The 20,601-nt window shown below is 38.6% G+C and overlaps 1 protein-coding gene across 4 annotated transcripts in view; it reads left to right on the top strand.

The window, feature by feature from the left end:
• Nucleotides 1-20,601, top strand: part of tln1 (talin 1) — a 263,163-nt gene that overhangs the window by 121,377 nt on the left and 121,185 nt on the right. For all 4 annotated transcript variants that reach the window (XM_041201957.1, XM_041201976.1, XM_041201949.1 and 1 more), the window contains 7 exons: nucleotides 1,233-1,385; nucleotides 2,169-2,311; nucleotides 5,515-5,642; nucleotides 10,971-11,031; nucleotides 15,181-15,285; nucleotides 16,230-16,385; nucleotides 19,815-19,916. In XM_041201957.1, coding sequence (XP_041057891.1) covers nucleotides 1,233-1,385; nucleotides 2,169-2,311; nucleotides 5,515-5,642; nucleotides 10,971-11,031; nucleotides 15,181-15,285; nucleotides 16,230-16,385; nucleotides 19,815-19,916 — 848 coding nt within the window. The remainder of the gene's footprint in view (nucleotides 1-1,232; nucleotides 1,386-2,168; nucleotides 2,312-5,514; nucleotides 5,643-10,970; nucleotides 11,032-15,180; nucleotides 15,286-16,229; nucleotides 16,386-19,814; nucleotides 19,917-20,601) is intronic.

Genomic DNA, 20,601 nt, shown 5'->3' with positions numbered 1-20,601 from the left:
TGAAGAAATAAATTTGCAGTTAGAATGAATTGATTGTGCCTGTATCCGGGAAATTACCAAGGCACCTGGGCTCACTTCCAATACCTTGCTACTCTCCAGTCTTTTAATGAACATCCTATCAGTCAATCTGAGGTGGAGGAAGAAATAACTTTCAGAAATTTCAATCTTTCAATTCCCGTAAGACTATCTCTGTGCCTGAGGAATGATTCTCCAAGGTTTACCTGCTTACCCGACACAGCTTCTTCAACTGCAGTGATGTGTTTGTCAGCTGATTGTATGATCTCATGATTCATGTAATATGTACTTAGAGCTGTCATTGGCCCAAATTTTCTTGCATTATACTGATTTGGAAGTAAACATGGGAGGAAAAACTTAAATATGCTGCCTTCATTTTGCTGATATTCAACTGACATTGCTGCTTCTACTGAAGTAAGCTCAGCTGTTCTATAGCCTGATAGGTTTTTGTAAAGACCAGAACAATTTTGAGCTGGGTCGTGCCATTAAGAATGGCAAACACTCACTTCAACCCAGGCTTGTACCTAATCTGTTAATCAGTGCTATATTTAATTTGCTATTACGTAGACAAGTTTGGTTTGTAATTTTACATTAAACTTCTCCCTCCCTCATTATTTCCCTATGTTCCTTAAGATCCTTATGACATTCCTGTCATTGATATAACAGTATGTGAACTTGCATTGGAGCAAAATTATACAATTCAATAACTTCTATAGTTAACTACCCCAGTTTGTGGTCTCAGTGTTGGTTTCCAATTGGCCTGAAGCAAATTATAGTAAATAAGGTGTAATAAAGCACAAAGCAATTCTATCCTAGAAACAAAGATGTTACTTGGAGAGTAAATTGGATTTTGTGGAGACATTATGGTTAACGTCTTATGATCCAGTTTATGGAGATATGGCCAACTGATCCTGCTGTTTTTAAGTGTTGGGTGCTATCTCTTTTTCGTTTAGTATTGCAGATTACAAATAAAACAAATATTTAATGGAACAAAAACAAAATGCTGGAAAAACTCAGCAGGTCTAAACATCTGTGGAGAGAAAAACGGAGTTAACGTTTTGAGCCTGTATATGGACTTGAAACGTTAACTCTGTTTTTCTCCCCACAGATGCCATCAGACCTGCTGAGTTTTTACAGTATTTTCTGTTTTTGTTTCAGATTGCCAGCATCCGCAGTATTTTATTTTTATCTAACTATTTAATGGATATTTTTAAAAGGAATCACAAATCATGATGAATATTCGCTTGTACATGAAATTGTTGAAGAAAAGAAAGAAGAAATGACAGGGACACTGAAAAAAGACAAAACCCTACTAAGAGATGACAAGAAAATGGAAAAACTCAAGCAAAAACTTCATACAGATGATGATTGTGAGTGACTTTTTTTAAAAATCCAGAAACCACACCATAATGGTCTTAAAATATTTGTATGAAGTTCTAATGCCAGATGTTTGTTGTATTAGTCGTCAAGATATATGCTTTGGCTCTATATATAACCTATGCACAGTCAAAATCTAGTTCAGATATGGAGCCATGCTTTTGGCTATGTTTTGGCTAACAAATAATCAATTTTTGAGACCCATTCTGCAACCAAGGAATGAAGGAAGTAAAAAGTATTTCATGAAACCCTAGAGTAAGAACTTTTACACATTCCTTTTGAGGGGAAAAAGCCAAGGTTGTTTTAATGTTGCAATTTAGTTTCATTTTGATTTCTGGTGGGTGAGTGATAGATATACTTCTTGGCCAGGATCAGCCATGGATGCCTCCATTATCCCCAAGTTCAATCTATGCTAACTTAGAGCAATAGTAGGGTATTCATATTTGAGCTCGGCATTCCTGGACTAGAGAGGACTGTTGTTTTCCAGTTGAAAGTGTGCGTTTGTGGCTATTTGGTGAAGATGAAATGGGGCTATGCTGCAATTGGCCATGGATGAATCATCTGGCATACAGTTGCCTAATACATAAAGAATAGTCACTTGGGTGGGTTAAATGTGGGTGGCTGGCACCCACAGAACTAACACCAGTAGTGTTAGCAACTTCTGGTGAAGAGATTAGAAAGTCAGATGGGGCATTTTTAAAATGAAAGGAAAGGTATTGTGTAATCTCCTTGGGATGCAGGTGCTCTTGATACTCTACTGTATTTATTTTCTCCAGTGAACTGGTTAGACCATGGTAGAACACTTCGTGAACAGGGTGTTGATGAAAATGAAACCTTGCTTCTCAGACGAAAATTCTTCTATTCGGATCAGAATGTTGATTCGAGAGATCCAGTGCAATTGAACTTGCTCTATGTCCAGGTTTGTACTTTTCTAAAAGACTAAACAACACATTTCTTTTCAGCACAATTAAATATCCCTACCTGATGTGGCATAGAATCTAGAAGTGGTTTCTTATGACATCAGTAATCTGTACCTTAAGATAAAAACAACACCTTGATTTGTGTTCTGTACTGCTGAACTATAAAGTGAACATTCGTTGTTAAAACACTTTTGATCTATATCACATTTTCTCCCTCTCCTATTCTCCAAATAAGCTGTCTGAATTGTTACCACAAAGCAGATTTTTAAATGTATATGTAGCACTTAAAATAACAGATCAGACAATGGTAATACAGCAGACATGATATAAGTGGGCTTTCAAAAGGCCATTGATAAAGTGCCTCCTAGTCTACTCGTAATTAAGGTCGATTCATGGGACAGGTAGCAGAATGTGTAGCAAACTGGCTGGAAAACACAAAACAGAGTAAGGCTTAAAATCATTCAGACTGGGAAAAGATGGGAACTGCTTTTCCTTTGGGATTGGTGCTGGGACTACGGTTGACAATTTATATAAATGATTTGGATTCAGAATTACTCCATCAAAATTTGTGGGCAGCATCAAATTGGAGAGTATAAGTAATCTCGGGTAGACTATGAGAAAACGCAAGATGATAAATTTGCAGAATGGGTGTATGAATGAAAAATGAATTTCAATTTATAGGTAAGTATGAGGTGGTGCATTTTGATAAAAGGAATAAGGGAGCCACCTACCCCTGGAAAATAAAAGTCCATGTGGGGGAGAGGCTCAAGAGATCTTGGAGTGCAAATTCACAAATCCATAAAAATAGCAATAACAATAACAAAGCCATTTAAATACAAATAAAGAACTATATTACATTTTTAGAGGGATAGACTTCAAAAACAGATAAGTCAAGTTAAATTTGTATAGAATTTTTCTAGAGTAAAAACACATAATTGGGAAAGGGCCAATTTTAGTGGGGTGAGGACGAACTTGTCCCAGATAAATTAGAATCAAAGATTGGCGGGTAAAGCAGTAATGGAACAAAGGGCTGCCTTTAAAGAGATAGTTAGCTACAGTCAAGTTACATCCCCATGAGGGGAAAGATGGGGCAAATCGAAGCTTCCTGGATGACAAAAGAGATAGAGTAAGGTGAAGCAGAAAAAGGAGGTATATGACCTGTTGTTTATACAAGTAAGAACTGAAAGTTAAGAGTGGAAGTGAAATTGAGAGAGGCAAAGAGAGAGTAGAGGAAGAGATGGGCAGCTAACAAAAAGAAATCCAAAAGTCTTCTATAAGTATATAAATAGTGAAAGGATAGACATGGAGAAGATATTTCCTTTTATAGGGAGACCAAAACTAGGGGGGTATAAATATAAGATAGCAGCTGATAAATTGAATAAGTAATTCAAGAGAAACTACTCAAAATGTGGAACTATCTACCATGTAAGTTGACTGTGGTGAAAAGTATAGATGCATTTAAGGGGAAGTGAGATAAGTATGATGGTGAAAGGAATAGACGGATATGTTAAAAACAAAAAAACTGCGGACGCTGGAAATCCAAAACAAAAACAAAAACAGAATTACCTGGAAAAACTCAGCAGGTCTGGCAGCGTCGGCGGAGAAGAAAAGAGTTGACGTTTCGAGTCCTCATGACCCTTCGACAGAACTTGAGTTCGAGTCCAAGAAAGAGTTGAAATATAAGCTGGTTTAAGGTGTGTGTGTGGGGGGTGGAGAGAGAGAGAGAGGTGGAGTGGGGGTGTGGTTGTAGGGACAAACAAGCAGTGATAGAAGCAGATCATCAAAAGATGTCAACAACAATAATACAAAAGAACACATAGGTGTTAAAGTTAAAGTTGGTGATATTATCTAAACGAATGTGCTAATTAAGAATGGATGGTAGGGCACTCAAGGTATAGCTCTAGTGGGGGTGGGGAGAGCATAAAAGATGTAAAAAAAACCCAAATAAATAAATAATTTTTTTTTTCTTTTTCTCTTTTTATAATGGAAATAGGTGGGAAAAGGAAAATCTATATAATTTATTGGGAAAAAAAGAAAAGGAAGGGGGAAACAGAAAGGGGGTGGGGATGGGCGACCGCTTTGCAGAACACCTGTGGTCTGTCCGCAAGAGTGACCCAAACCTCCCTGTCGCTTGCCATTTTAACACTCCACCCTGCTCTCTTGCCCACATGTCTGTCCTTGGCTTGCTGCATTGTTCCAGTGAAGCCCAACGCAAACTGGAGGAACAACACCTCATCTTCCGACTAGGCACTTTACAGCCATCCGGACTGAATATTGAATTCAACAACTTTAGGTCATGAGCTCCCACCCCCATCCCCACCCCCTTTCTGTTTCCCCCTTCCTTTTCTTTTTTTTTCCAATAAATTATATAGATTTTCCTTTTTCCACCTATTTCCATTATAAAAAGAGAAAAAGAAAAAAAAAAATATTTATTTATTTGTTTTTTTTTTACATCTTTTATGCTCTCCCCACCCCCACTAGAGCTATACCTTGAGTGCCCTACCATCCATTCTTAATTAGCACATTCGTTTAGATAATATCACCAACTTTAACTTTAACACCTATGTGTTCTTTTGTATTATTGTTATTGACATCTTTTGATGATCTGCTTCTATCACTGCTTGTTTGTCCCTACAACCACACCCCCACTCCACCTCTCTCTCTCTCTCCACCCCCGACACACACACCTTAAACCAGCTTATATTTCAACTCTTTCTTGGACTCGAACTCAAGTTCTGTCGAAGGGTCATGAGGACTCGAAACGTCAACTCTTTTCTTCTCCGCCGATGCTGCCAGACCTGCTGAGTTTTTCCAGGTAATTCTGTTTTTGTTTTTGTTTTGAGACGGATATGTTGCTGAGGTGAGAGGAGGCTCAGGTGGCGCACAACATTGACATAGATATAAAAAACAAAAAAACTGCGGATGCTGGAAATCCAAAACAAAAACAGAATTACCTGGAAAACCGAAGTTTTTCCAGGTAATTCTGTTTTTGTTTTTGACATAGATATGTTGGCTGAATGCCCTATTTCTGTGCTGTAAACTCTATACAAAACCCTTAATATTAAAGGTGAAACTACATTTTAAGAAATTGAGGTGGTTTTGAAAATTCTGCTCTGTAATTCTGAATCAGCTACTGATCCTGAAGTGGTGGTTACACGGTTTTTAACTGAGTATTTATTTTCTCCCTGTGCTCCAACATCAGGCTAGAGATGATATTTTGAATGGTTCACATCCAGTATCCTTTGACAAAGCCTGTGAATTTGCAGGATACCAATGTCAGATCCAGTTTGGACCACACAACGAGCAGAAGCATAAACCTGGCTTTTTAGAGTAAGTAGACCCCTTTGTCAAAGATGGTTTTAGCTGCATTTGGATCAAAACGAGCAGAAGTAATGACTTGAAGAATAACATTAGTTTTCCAATTATGCAGCACAGTGTTTGAACACTGAAATTACACTTACACTTGCCACTTACTTTCCATCAGCAACTCAGTTTTGCATTTAGAATTTAAATCTTCATTTTTTTCTTTTGTCCATCTGGATGATTAATTGATCTTATTACTTAGTTATATTTTAGGAAATCCTCAGTTTGCTTTAATAATTCTAATGTTTTAATAATTGATTCTACTATTTTTAGCATTGAAGGGATTCTAATAGGTATGAAATATTGCCATTTTTGATTATTGCACCACATTAGCCTGTTTGTACTTGCAGCTTATTGGTATCCAGTACCACCTTCATAATTGTCAATGCCAGACAAATATCTCCCACATATCTCTCAGCATTGTGATAAACACTATTTATCCTTTGGGATTAGATGAATCTGTGCCCTTTAAACCTATTTAGGACTCCTATCTCATTTATTTCAGTTATTGATTTAATCTTGGCTGCATCACTCTTTGTGGAGGGTGTATTGTACATTTATTTCTATGTAAATACTTGAAGTGATCAATGATCCTGAATATTTTCTTCTTATTTTTCCTCTTAAGTTTCAAGCCTATTTGTCCCTTATGGTCCTTACCCTTTCTGTGACTATTGTAATATTCTAAGAATTTTCTTACAATCTTTTACCATGTTTTATGTGATCACTCTTTGTCCCACTACTCTTCTTTTTATTGTGTCTCTGCAAATTCCAATATTCATTTGTGACTTGTTTCACCATTCTTCCTGCAAGATCAGAAGTAGTCACTTTACTTCCTCATGTTTAAACTTCTTGGGTCCATTGGTGCCATCTGTGACTTTTGCCCACAGACAGTTTTTTGTAAGGAATAATCACTTGGGTGATTTCCTACTACCTAAAGAATCCATACCCACCCCAAGAATCACTGATTTCATGAGAGAAAATTGAGGAAGAAAATACTTCTACAGCTTGCTTCCTGTGATCAATCATTGGCTTGATTCTGGTAACAGTGCATTTTATGACCATTGGGCAATATGTTATAGTTATTAATTACCTTTGCCTCAAACTTGGGTCATGTTCTACATTATTTATGGAAGCCTTAAAAAGCAACTCAGAACTGCAGGTTGTCTAAAACTTCTGCGGCAAAATAATATTTCACTGTGCATCAGTTTATTTTGCGCCATTTATTTATTAGAACCATAGAAAAGTTACAGCACAGAAGGAGACCATTTGGCCCATCTTGTCCATGCCAGCCCGAGGGCACCCAGGTTCCCTTTCTAATCCCACCTTCCTGCACCTGGCCCATAGCCCTGCACTTAAGGTGCAGATCCAGGTCTTTTTTTAAAAGAGTTTAGAATTTCTGCCTCTACCACCAATTTGGGAAGCGAATTCCAGACACCCACTACCCTCTGCGTAAAAAAAAGTTTTTCCTCATTTCCCCCCTACACCTTCTGCCACTTATCTTGAACCTATGTCCCCTGGTTCTAGAATTCTCCACCAATTTATTCCTGTTCACTCTATCTATTCCCCTCATAATTTTGTACACTTCAATCAAGTCACCTATCAGTCTTCTTTGTTCTAAGGAAAATAACCCCAACCTATCCAATCTCTCCTCGTAGCTACACTTATCTAACCTTGGCAACATTCTTGTAAACCTCCTTTGCACTCTCTCCAGAGCTATTACGTCCTTCCTGTAATGTGGTGACCAGAACTGCACACAATACTGCAGTTGTGGCCTCACCAGTGTTTTATACAATCCCAACATTATATCCTTACTTTTATATTCTATACCTCTGCCAATGAAGGAGAGCATTCCATATACCTTATTTACAATCTTGTCTACTTCAGGGACCTGTGTACTTGTACGCCAAGATCTCTCACTTCACCTGCCCCTCTTAGCATATTCCCATTTATTGTGTAATCCCTCTAACTGTTTGACCTCCCTAAATGTATGACCTCACACTCTCTATGTTAAAATCCATCTGCCACTTTACCGCCCACACCACCAACCCATCTATATCGTTTTGGAGATTATGGCTATCCTCTACACTATCCGCTACTCGGCCAATCTTTGTGTCATCTGCAAATTTCCCAATTGTGCCCCCCAAGTTCAGGTCCAAATTGTTAATATATAACACAAACAGCAAGAGTCCCAACACCAAGCCCAGTGGAACATCACTTGAGACAACTTTCCATTCGCAAGCACATCCATCGACCATTACCCTTTGTTTCCTGTTACAAAGCCAACCTTTTATCCAGTTTGCCACATTACCCTGAATACTCTTTTTCCTTAACTAACCTTTTAGCATTAATGTATTGGTAAAACATCTTTGTGTTATCTTTAACTTTACTTGCTAATCTTTTCTCATGCCCTCTCTTTGATTTCCTTATTTCCTTTTTTACTTCGTCCCAGCACTTCCTATATTTGTCTAGACTATCTGCAATGCTTAGTTCTTTGTGCCTATCGTACGCTTTCTTTTTCTGTTTGATCTTCCCCTGTATTCCTCTAGACAACCAGGGAGGTCTGTTATTCTGGACTCATTGTTTTGTTCTGAGACACTGAGATTTGTTCACATTGTGCACGTTCTCCTGTTTCGTTCTTAAAAGTCAATAAATTCTAAAATACTTTGTGAGAAATGATTAATGCAGATTGCAACATTTTAAGATTGGGGATAACTTGAAGACCTTGTATTTATTGTTGAATAAGCTGTTCTGCATCTCCAAGCCATTCTTGCATTTTTCCAGAGAACGCCTGACAATTTCCCCTGAATGTAGTTGAACATTCACATTGGATTGTTTGCTGGAAAATTATGATATCCGACTTTGCCACCATGATCTGCACCAGGGAGGTTTTTAAACTTGAGAGATTTGATTTTAGGCATGCTATCAGCATAAACTCATAGTAAATTTTTTAATTTATTTGTTCACTTGTGAGGGCATTACTGGCTAGGCCAGCATTTATTGCCCATCCCCAATTGCCCTCGAGAAGGTGGTGCTGAGTCACCTTCTTGAACCGCTGCAGTCCATGCATGTACACTCTGTGCTGTTAGGGAGTGAGTTGCAGGATTTTTGCCCACTCACCAATTTACTTTCTCTCCATGGATTTTCAAAGAAGTTTTGGGACATTAAACTCTTTATTTACCAGAATACGGCCGCTAGTGCTGTAAAAAGGTGTGGTTTGTCCTCCCCTGCCGATCCAGAGCTATGAAGAAGCAGCTCCGTGTTCCTGGAGAGGCTGGGATCGGAAGTGTCGGCCAGAAATGCAGATCTTTGGCGTGGCACAGAAAAGTAGGAGTGAGTGGCAATCTGATGGTGATTGTTACTCAGAATCATGGAGTTTTAATGGCATAGGAGGAGGCCATTTGGCCCATCATGTCTGCACTGGCTCTCCAAATGATCATTATGACCTAGTGCCATTGCCTTGCCTTTTCCCCGTACCCCTGCATATTGTTTCTATTCAAATAATCATCGAATGCCCTCTTGAATGCCTCAATTTAACCTGCCTCCACTACACTTCCAGGCGGTGCATTCCAGACCCGAACCACACATTGTGTGAAAAAGTTTTTTCTCGTGTCACATTTGCTTCTTTTGCAAATCACTTTAGATCTGTGCCCTCTCGTTCTTAACCCTTTTATGAGTGGGAACAGCTTCTCCCTATCTATTCTGTCCAGCTCCCTCATGATTTTGAACATCTCTATCAAATCTCCTCTGAGCTGCAGTCTCTCCAAGGAAAACAGTCCCAGCCTCTCCAACCTGTTTTCGTAACTGAAGTTTCTCATCCCTGGAACCATTTTTGTAAACCTCTTCTGCAATCTCTCCAGTGTGTTCACATCCTTCTTATAATGTGTCGCCCAGAACTGTACACAATACTCCAGCTGAGGTCTAACTAGTGTCTTATATAAATTCAGCATAACCTCCTTGCTCTTGTACCCTCTGCCCCTATTAATACAGTCCAGGATACTATTATGCTTTATTAACTGCTGTCTGCCACCTTCAGTGACCTATGCATATATGCACCCATGTCTTTCTGCTCCTGTACCCCCTTCAAAATGTCACCCCTTATTTTATCTTCTCTGTCCATGTTCTTCCTACCAAAATGCATCACCTCACACTTCCCCGCATTGAACTTCATCTGCCACCTATCTGCCCACTCCACCAACTTGTCTATGTCCTCTTTTTCCTAGCCTATTTATGTCTTCCTGAAGTTTATCACTATCCTCCTCACAGTTTAAACGCTTCTAAGCGTCGTATCAACTGCAAACTTTGAAATTGTCCCCTGCACACCAAGATCTAGATCATTAATATATAACAGGAAAAGCAAGGCCCCAATAACGACCCCTGGGAAACTCCACTACAAACCTTCCTCCAACCCAAAAAATATCCATTGACCATTACTCTCTGCTTCCTATTTTTTCAGCCAATTTTGTATCCATGTTGCTAATGTCCATTTTATTCCATGAGCAATAATTTTTCAATTCTATTCAATACTTCCTCCTTATCAATTTTAAACCCTTCTAGTGACAGAGTTTCCTCATCTGTCACCATGTCCTGTGTAGCATCTACCTCCTTGGTAAAGATGGATGCAAAGTATTCATTTAATACCTCAGCCATGGCCCCTTCATCCATGTGTAAATTCCCTTTTAGGTCCCTAACTGGCCATGTTCCTCCTTTTACCACCATTTTACTATTTATATGCTTATAGAATACTTTGGAATTCCCTATTCTGCTGGCTGCCAGTCTTTTCTCATAATCCCTCTTCGCTTCTCTAAAATGCTTTTTCACTTCCCCTCTGGACCTTCTGCATTCCTCTTGGTTGTCAATTGTATTTTCTGCTTGACACCTGTCATAAAGGCATTTTTTTTCTTTATCTTAATTTCCATCTCCTTTTTGATCCAGGGATCTCTGGATTTGTTTTCCCTACCTTTCCCTTTTGTTGGAATATATCTTGACTGTACCTGAGCCAATTCTTTTTTGCAGGTAGCCCATTGTTCAGCTAGTTTTTCCGCCAATCTTTCATTCCAGTCTATCGGCCCAGGTTCATTCTTGCCCTAAGGAAGCTGGCCCTTGTCCAGTTAATTATTCTTACTCTGGATTGTCTATCATCCTTTTCTTAGAAGATTTGGGCAAATATGTTTTCTAAGTTGTAGTGCTAAGTGAATTTCTGTCAGAAAAATTTTTAAGCGCATTTTTTGATTTAACACTTTTCAAAAAAGTGTAAACTATTGGATATCACCTAATGTTGACTGTTTATCTCCATAGTTTAAAAGAATTCCTGCCTAAAGAGTACATCAAAAATAAAGGAGAGAAGAAAATATTCATGGTAGGTGTTGGCAAAACAGGAAATTTGTACTTTGGTTTAAAGTGTTAAAATACCAGCCTTTTTTTCTGCATTATAGTTAAAAGCAGATGATTGTGACCATAGAGGGATGCTGATTCTTGGGAGACTGATTTAGTTAGGTAAATATGCTAAATTCCCTGTATTTATAGGTATAAGAGATTGCGACACTAATATGGCCCCAGCCATTCAGTTCGGACCAGGAATGTTACAATATGAATTTCCTAATTGTGTAATGCTAGACAACTTTTTATTTATTCGCTTTTGGGATGTCAGCACTGCTGGCAAGGTTTGCCCATTCTTAATTGCCCTCGAGAAGTAGGTATGTATTGAAACTGGTTATTCAGTATTTGTGAATGTTCATATGGCCAGTGCCAAAGCTGTGAAATCTCACAGCATTTTTGTTTACTAATCTTCTTTTAAAAAATTGTTTTCATCCATTTTAAGCAGGTAAAAGCAATCTGCTTGTAGTTGAAAGATCCTTTTCTGTCTTGTCATGTCCTGTGTGTTATCGAGGTGTACTATAGATATTTGTTATCCCATAAAGGGGATTAGTACTCTCTCTCTCTTTCTCTCTCTATGTGCACCCTAAAATTGTAAGCTGTAGAATTCCCTAAGCTTCTGAGCTGTGGTCAGTCAGTTGTGAGGGATGTGCCCTTATAGTGTGCAAGATTTCAGTGACTTTTTCAGAATGCACCTTTGTTGTTGTTTTGTTTTTCTATATTGATTGATCTCAGTCATGTCTTGTGACTGTATTAAATGCAAGACATTTCTGTGTTAATCTTATTTCTGAGGACATTTCATATCAACAAAATCTTTTGCTGTTGTATGTGTACATAGATAATGGCTATTGCCTGTGTATTGCCTGTTGCATTGTAATTAGACTTTCCTGTCACTGCTAATGCTGTAATTGCCCCACTTTTACATTTCCCAGCGCTTCCATCTATGCTGCATAGAAGCTTTAATACTCCATCAGCCCTCTTTGCTTTCCAAATTGGGATCAGTTTTCCTTTAATGTGTAATATAGGATCAACAAAGATATAATAAGGACAAAATCTATGACTTCAAAATGGAGTATAAATTACATCTTTTAGTTCAGGCATTGTGGGATGATTGATAGGATATTACCAAGGGCATGTGGATGGTGAGTGAATTGGCCAGGATAAAGTGTTTTATGGCCGATGCCTTGGTTCAGCTCTGACACATCTCACTTTTGATTTCTTCTTGATCGTAGTCCCACGCCCAGTGACCATTTTGCAGACCTCTCCACCATCGTCCCAAGCTGTCGTCAATGTTTTGTTGAAAATTAGTCCACATACTTCCAATTCCTTCTCCTGTTTGCCACCATAATTCTGTCCTTTACTCCAGCCATACCTGTGCAGCTCTCTTCACTGGTTCTACAACCTCATAAGTTTGAGCTGAAGCTGAGGCCAATCTCCCTCTCCTCCAGTTCCCAGTCCTAAACTGGGGATCAGCAAGCTTTTACATCAGGCCTCCAACACAACCTAAGGAAAAGGAAAGAACAAGTGACACAATAGAAAAGAGAGGCACACGATCACAACATGCTGGAAGATATAGATGGTGGGGGGGCTATTTATTCTGACTTGCAACAAGCAACTAGAAAATGTGTGCCTATGTGTCAATACATTAATATGTATTTGAATTATATATAAATAACCAATATCCAGTGGTTTTGTATATAGTGATCCATAGAATATGGACCCTATAATATCTATCTCTGCTGTCTTTCTGTTGTTACTTCTGTCTCTTTTCTGCTTGTTTTGTGTTTCTCTCATTCTGATTCTCTCCACTTTTCCCTTCTTGCTTTATTTCAATCTGTTTATTCCTGTTATCTTTCTTCACTCATGGGTCATGAGGCAGAAAAATGAGCTGCCAATGACTGCATTTGGGGGAGAGTGGATGAAAAAATACCCTCAGCAACACTCTTCCCGTTCCCCTCCTATTTCACATGTGTTTTCCCTCCCAGCCCCTTTAACCTGCTCCTGCCCAGTTCCCTCCTTTGCGTCTCTCCATCCTGTCATTACCTCTGTCACTTTGAATTAATCAATCAATCTATTTACACATACACACACACACACACACACACACACACACACACACACACACACACACACCACCAGCCCCCCCACCCCGGCCAATGTTCCACTATTATTTAGTTCACTTGTAACCCTCTGTGCTCTGCCTTGGGCAGGTAGCAAGGCCGCTTTGCCTTTGGCAAGTTTCTGACCTCCTCCTTCCTATCCTATTTTGCTATTTGTTTTTTTCCTAGGCTTTGTTTATTTCAAAATGATTTCAATATTGCACTTTTTAAAAAAAATAAAACATTTAAATGAGAAGAGAAGACCCATGTTGGGAAAGGTAGCACAGTGGTAATTTGCGCGAAGGATAGCATGGCAGCATTGTGCACAGAGGGTAGCATGGTGGTAATTTCAGGGCTAGTAATCCCGAGGCCAGTACTATGTTTTGGAAATATGAGTTCAAATACTGCCATTGCAGCTAATGGAATTTAAATTCAATTAATTAATAAGGAATAAAAAGCTGGTCTCAGTAATGGTGACCTTGAAACTACCGGATTGTCATAAAAACATATGTGGCTCACTAATGTTCTTTAGGGAAGGAACTCTACCATCTTGGCCTCCATGTAACTCCAGACCCACTGCAATGTGGTTGACGCTTAACTGCCCTCTGAAATGGTGTAGCAAGCCACTCAGTTGTATCAAACCACATCAGAAAAGTTGACTAAGCATAAAAGCTAGGCACTGGAAATGACAAAGGCATACCCTGCCCAGTCAACCCTACAAAGTCTTCCTCACTAACATCTGGGGACTTGTGTCAAGATTGCGAGAGCTTTCCCATAGATTAGTTAAGCAACAGCCTGGCATAGTCATAGACAAATGCAACGCTGAAGCATTTGCAGCCATCTTCAGCCAGAAGTGCCTAGTGGATAATTCATCTCAGTTTTCTTCTGAGGTCCACAGCATAACAAATGCCAGGGTGTGGCCAATTTCATTCACTCCAGTTGGTATTAAGAAGCTGGCACACTAAGCTTGACGTCATCATGGCTGTAGTACCGAAGGCTTGTGCTCCTGAACTAGCCACACCCCTAGCCAAGCTGTTCCAGTATAGCAACAATACAGGCATCTACCCAGCAACATAGTCCCGAACTGATTTTGAGCTGCTGCTGACTGACCTGACTTTACTGGCATTAGACCTTCTACTTCTGTTTTTATTGGTCTGCTGGTATCCTCCACCTTTTATTTCCCTTTTTGCTTCTTCCCCGCTGCCACTGATTCTCCAATCTGACATAGCCTGACCACACTCTGCCTTTCAAGGGAGATTTGCCATCCTCTGTTTCGATGCTTTCCAATTGTCTTACCTATGTTAAGACCTGCAAGGTGTAATTTGGTAAAACCAAGTTACCCTTTTGAAATGTTTTTGGTTTTGATTCTGTCACCTGCCAAGGCTCAGTCAGGAAGTTTGAAACTTTGGTGTATTGCACAATTGGAGTTGAGCTGCTTTCCTCCATTTGCCATATTCCATCTCTGAAAAATTGCTCAATACCATTCTTAATCTCCCAACTATTACCATCAAAATCTTATCAACAGCGGCTTAATTTCCTTGTTTTCCTTGCTCCCGTGCCACATCTTTCAGCGTAAAGCATAATTGATCACACCTTCATTTATATCAGTCCAGCACTCCCATCACCCCCATCCTTTCAAGCTCAGCTGACTTCCCTTGATCTAGCAAATTGATTCTAAAATTCTCATTCTCTCTTTCAAGCTGCTTCTTTTCCTTACCCCATTCTACTTTAATGACCTTCCCCAGCATCATGTCTTCTGCTCCAACATTGATAGCAAATACTTTGTTCAACAAGATCCTGGCCCCTAGAATGTCATGTCACATTTCTATCCCTTCTTTCTAAAATGCTAGCCCACACCCACCCTAACACACACTACGTTTTTCCTTTTCTTTTGCTCAGCATTCACTGACTTATCCTTAAAGTCTAGCAGAGCATTCTCTGCACATGGGAGCCATATCTGAAGTGCAGCTTATTGAATTCAAATGTCAGTGATCAAGTGTAACCACAGAAGTGAAATTTGCATTTTTTCACAGACACACAAGAACTGTGCTAACATGACTGAAATGGAGGCTAAAGTATTGTATGTAAAGTTGGCCCGGTCCTTAAAGACATATGGAGTATCCTTCTTCTTGGTTAAGGTAAATCTTTGCTGTAAATTTTAAAGTAATCGGTTTTACAAATGTGATTTTTCTACAGTGCAATGCTGCCTTTGTACTGTTTGATGTTGCTGATATGCCTTATTTTAATTATTAAATATTGCCAACTTATGCTCTCTGTTTCAAATATAAAATAAACATGCTTCATCTCAAAACTGATACAAGTATTTAATTCATGATGAGTTTCCCCCTTTGCCTTAAGTGATACTACCAGTACCCTAATGCTAAAAGGCATATCTTGGAACTGGGACTTGTGCACTACTTAAAGAACATGGCTTTCTCGTACTGGTTTGCAGGATATTATATCACAGTAATAAATAGGAGTATCGTTTTTGAATGACCATTGTTTTCTTCGCTAGCTTGTTGTTACTCTCCTTCGTGTCATGATAGAAGTGATTTTCCCATAAACCCTTATCAAATGTAAAATGTGCCCTCTTCATGTAAATGAAGGTAATCATTGCATATTATGCTTCCCATTCTTCTCCTCTGGGCTCTTACTTAGTCAATCAGTCTCTTACTTAGTCAATCAGTGGCATTGGTGCATTCATTGTTCCACTTGGACTCTTACATTTAAATGCAAACTTTTGGTTTTTATTGTAAATAGCTGTATTAAATGTTTTATATTGTAAATAGTTTACTTTGCTTGATGGTTCTTTCCTCCACCATCCCTCCAAGTGCTGAATGTATTTGGTTTCTCTGCTCACTTGCTGATGGTCATCCAGAGACCTTCTTACAATGCGTTTAGCTCCTCCCATAAAACTTGATCTTGGCAACGTTTCTGTGATTTTCCTTTGGTTAAACACTTCTTGTAAATTTTGGAGCATCTTTTAATATGATTGATTACAACTCCAACTATTCATCTTCTCATTGTGCTCCCTTTGCAGCTTTTGCTAATTCTTTAATATAAAATGTTAAATATTCCATAGGAGAAAATGAAAGGGAAGAACAAACTTGTACCCCGTTTACTGGGGATTACCAAAGAAAGTGTCATGCGTGTGGATGAGAGAACAAAAGAGGTGATACAGGAATGGAACCTGACTAATATCAAACGCTGGGCAGCGTCACCGAAGAGTTTTACCCTGGTATGATTTTACAGCAACTGCTTCTTGCAAAACTGTTCCTTTAGAGCCTGTGCTAATTCCTAAATATTGAAGTACATTTAACATACACTGCCCCTCGACAAACTGTATAAGGTGATGGCCGAAAGTTTCAATTTGTTCTGTTTGGTCAATTTCTTATTATGCAAAATGTTGTTTTTTTCTACTAATTGAACTCTATTAGTGTAACAAATGTGCTGATTTCTGGGGTGATTTGGGAAAGTGTCTCAAGATGCCTGAGAGGGTTTATAATTAGTTTTTATTTTTAACTGGGAGGCTGGAAAGCTCATCAACATTGGGCAACTGATTAAAAGATGAGTTTAAATTGTAGTCGGGTATGCGTTTCTTCTGTATGGCAGATGGTTTTGCTGGGAAGCTGCTTGAGTAGCACTCAAAACATGTCCTTGTAGATTAAATAATTCTTTTGTTCAGTAGAGAGGAGATGGAATATTCTAATTGCCCTGTAATAATGGATTAAATGTATGCTTTATATATTCTGTACTTAGTTACAAGAAACTGGCCCGGTAATAAGTCTGCTTGGGATTTTACTAATTGAGGAATGAGCTGGAAATACAACTGTCAAATTAATAGGCTGTTTTTACAGTAAAGTGTATTTATTTATCAATATTGGACTTAAATCCATTCCATAGACCGACACAATTTTAAAGAAGGTGCAGGAGTAAAGATGTGAGGGGGCTTACAAACAGGGATTCTTAGCTTTATAAGTAGACACCAAGCATGAAGAAAAGTTTGTGAAACCATTCTAAATCACTGTTTAGGCCTCTGCTGGAGCATTATGTACATTTCCCTGCACCACACTTCAGCAAGGGTGTCAAGGCCTTTGAGAGGATGCAAAGATTTACGAGAATGATACTAAGAATGAGGGATTTCAATTATGTGGCGAGACTAGAGAATTTGAGATTATTCTCTTCAGAGCAGAGGAAGTTAAAGAGAGATTTAATAGAAGCATTCAAAATCATCAAGGGTTTTGATAGAGTAAATTAGGAGAAGCTGTTTCCAGTGACAGAAGGGTTGATAAAGAAAGGACACAGATTTAGATAATTGGCAAAAAAATCCCACAGCTGAGATGAGAATTTTTTTTATGCAACAAGCTATGACCTGGAATACGCTACGTTGAATTGTAATGGAAACAGATTTAGTAGTAATTTTCACTCACGAATTGGTAATTACTTGAAGGGGAGAAAATTTGAAAAAGTTTGACAAGAGAGCAGAGGAGTGGAACTAACTGAGTAGTTCCTTCAAAGGGGCAACACAGAAACAATGGATGGAATGAAGTAGTTTATCTACTTAAAATCTATGGCAGAGAGGTTCTGTAGCCCAGTGGTTAATGCACACGTAGCTAATGAGTCGAACAAACAGACAAATTTTTAGTGAAAGATCTGGGCTATACTGAATCAGCTGAGGCTGTGGTGTTGTGCACTACAATTAGCCTCTGCCTCTAAGCTGGTAAAGGGGAGGGAGAAAATCAGTCAGCTGTCAACTACAAGCTATCCTGTAAACTCTGAGGGCAGTATGTATGGACAGAATTGCATTTAACTGTAGTCCTTCCATATGTAAGGATTCTGTTCTCACTTGGATAAAAAATAACAATTGAGTTAACTGGTCAAATTCATTGCTGTGTTCAAAATGGGGAATGTGAATGGAAGAATTTGAGGTTGGGAAGTAAAGCCTTAGTTTCAGGGCTGCTGTTTATGATTTGAGCTGAAGGCCATAACAAATCCTATGATTTGTTATAAGTTCTGGCAAGGTTTCATCTGAACAATTGCAATTTTGTATTAAAAGTCCCAGAGACATAGCAAAAACTGTTTTTGAGCTGATCTGAGCAATACATTGCTTATTGCAACAAACATTTGTGTTATCTATGGTTTACACAAAACTGTGTTCACAATGTCCGTCTACGACCACGTAATAATTTTTTTATTACAACTTTGGGATTGTAACATATTTACTTTAGCTCTTTGGGCTTTGTGTTCTGATTGTATCCGAACCATCATTTTGATAATCAAGGCAGTTTTGCAACTCTTGGAATTCTGTCTGTTACAGTAATAGCATCCTGTTGAGTGAACCCTTGCTCATTCAGATTGCATTTTCCAGACAATACATATGTCAAGGCTGTCTCAGAGCATATTTACCGAAGGGTAGCAGTGATGCAATTTGTGATGTCCTTGGGTAATTTCACAACTAATCTGAAGGCCAAGATATAGTTTTGTTCCTTTGGTTGCAATAATATGCCCAGTAAATTGGCATTAAAACAAATTCAAATTTTTATGAAGTGCTTTATCATGTTAAAATGCCAAAAAATTACCAACTTAAAAATAGGGTTTCTGGGTCCATTGCTGAGAACAAAAAAGTTATATTCGTGTTCTAGCCTTAGAAATTGCAAGAAAATAAGCTCAAACGCCACCAAATATTGCCATGGTAATTTAAGTTATAGATTAGAAGGAACATTCCCCCATGCCCCAACAAATGTCGATGCAAAAGAATGAGGGAGATAGTTTTACACAGATTCATAAGGATAGGACCATTCTCGAGTGTTTTGGAGTGCAGTATGTTTTTGATGATTCAAAGTAATTTTTCAAATTAATGTTGTGCTTCCAAAAAAAAGCCCATTAAACACAATTGGGATTGAGATTATCCAGTAATTTTAATTTTGGATGAACAAGAACATTATTTCTCCATCCTCTGTTGTAGTTGTGAGCTCTGACCTATTTGGAGGGGGTTACCAGTTAAGGAAAAAGCAGGTGAGGAAAGTTGGAGACTGAGCCAACTACTTGTACACATCACTTAGTTTCACGAGCAGATGCTCAAGAAGCAGATGCACTGTCTAACGTCCCAATTAAGAAATTGAATGACATCTACCGTAAAGTAAATGAGTTTATTTAGCATCCTTTGCTTTAGGACAACTCAAATCACCTTAAACTTTTTGAAGCTTTGTGATTATTATTATGTAGACAAATAGGGCCATCAATTTCCACACATCCACACAGCCTTCATGAACAGCAATGAGATATAACCCACTATTCTGTTTTTGATGGTGGCTAAAGAACAAATCTGAGCCATGACATTGCGAGTATTCTCTACTGCTCTTCAAACAATGCTATGGGATCATTTACATCCGCCTGACCAAGCAGACAGGGCCCTAGCTTAACACACCAACCAAAAGAGGGTGTCTCTTAAAGTACAGCACTACTGTACTAGTGTGCTTGAGTCATGGAGTGTGGCCTGAAGTCATGAACTTCTGACTCAGACAACCTGCTATCACTGAGCCAAACCACAAATTGAAGGAGGAAATTCAGAACAGGAATTTCTAAAAGGCAATAAACTGAGATTAAATTTGAATGTTCTGAACACTATGGTTATATAAGTATTTTTTTCTGTTTTTCCCTCATGCAGGATTTTGGTGACTATCAGGATGGCTACTATTCAGTTCAGACAACTGAAGGAGAACAAATTGCACAGCTTATAGCTGGATACATTGATATCATTTTGAAAAAGGTATTCTAGTAAATTTCTTATAAATATCATCCATTTTGCTTACAAACATTTCACATTTTTCATAGGACCCCCAGTGATATTGATATTGGCAAGGAATTCAAAATTTTTCAATCTTTGGAATTTCAGCACCCACAGAACTATGAAAATGATCACCAGTCTATTCCCTAAGAATTCTGGAAAGTTCTGCCAGAAACAGATTGTGCAACAATGTGGAATAAAACTGTTAGAACACGCAGTTTAAGGGTCATTATGCATTAGTCTGTGCTGTAGGCTGATATTGTGATGGAGGGCCGAGGAAGATAAAGTTGGCTTTGGCACCATTAGCTGGAAATTGGGAAGTTGGTCAAAATTTCTATTTCTATTCGCTATCTAGTAATTCCGAAAATTATGATTGCAAGGGGTGGTACAGCACAGGTTTACTAGTTTGGGAATGAGAACGTGTTGATACTCTCTGGAATTTAGAATTCTGAAGGGGCTTAACAGGCTAGACGCTGACACTTTCTCAGGATTGGGGCCAATCATTTATGACTGGTGAGAAATGTCTTCACTTAAAAAGTAATTCTCTATCAAGGGTTTCGGAATACTCCATTATTGACTAAAGTTAAGGCTGAGATAGACAGATTTTTGGTGTCACAGAGAATTGAGTCATATGGGGACTGTGTGGGAAAGTGGAGTTGAAGCATAA

The sequence above is a fragment of the Carcharodon carcharias genome, chromosome 1 (assembly GCF_017639515.1).
Source record: "Carcharodon carcharias isolate sCarCar2 chromosome 1, sCarCar2.pri, whole genome shotgun sequence".
NCBI lineage: Eukaryota > Metazoa > Chordata > Chondrichthyes > Lamniformes > Lamnidae > Carcharodon > Carcharodon carcharias.
This window is presented reverse-complemented; position numbering and strand designations above follow the sequence as displayed.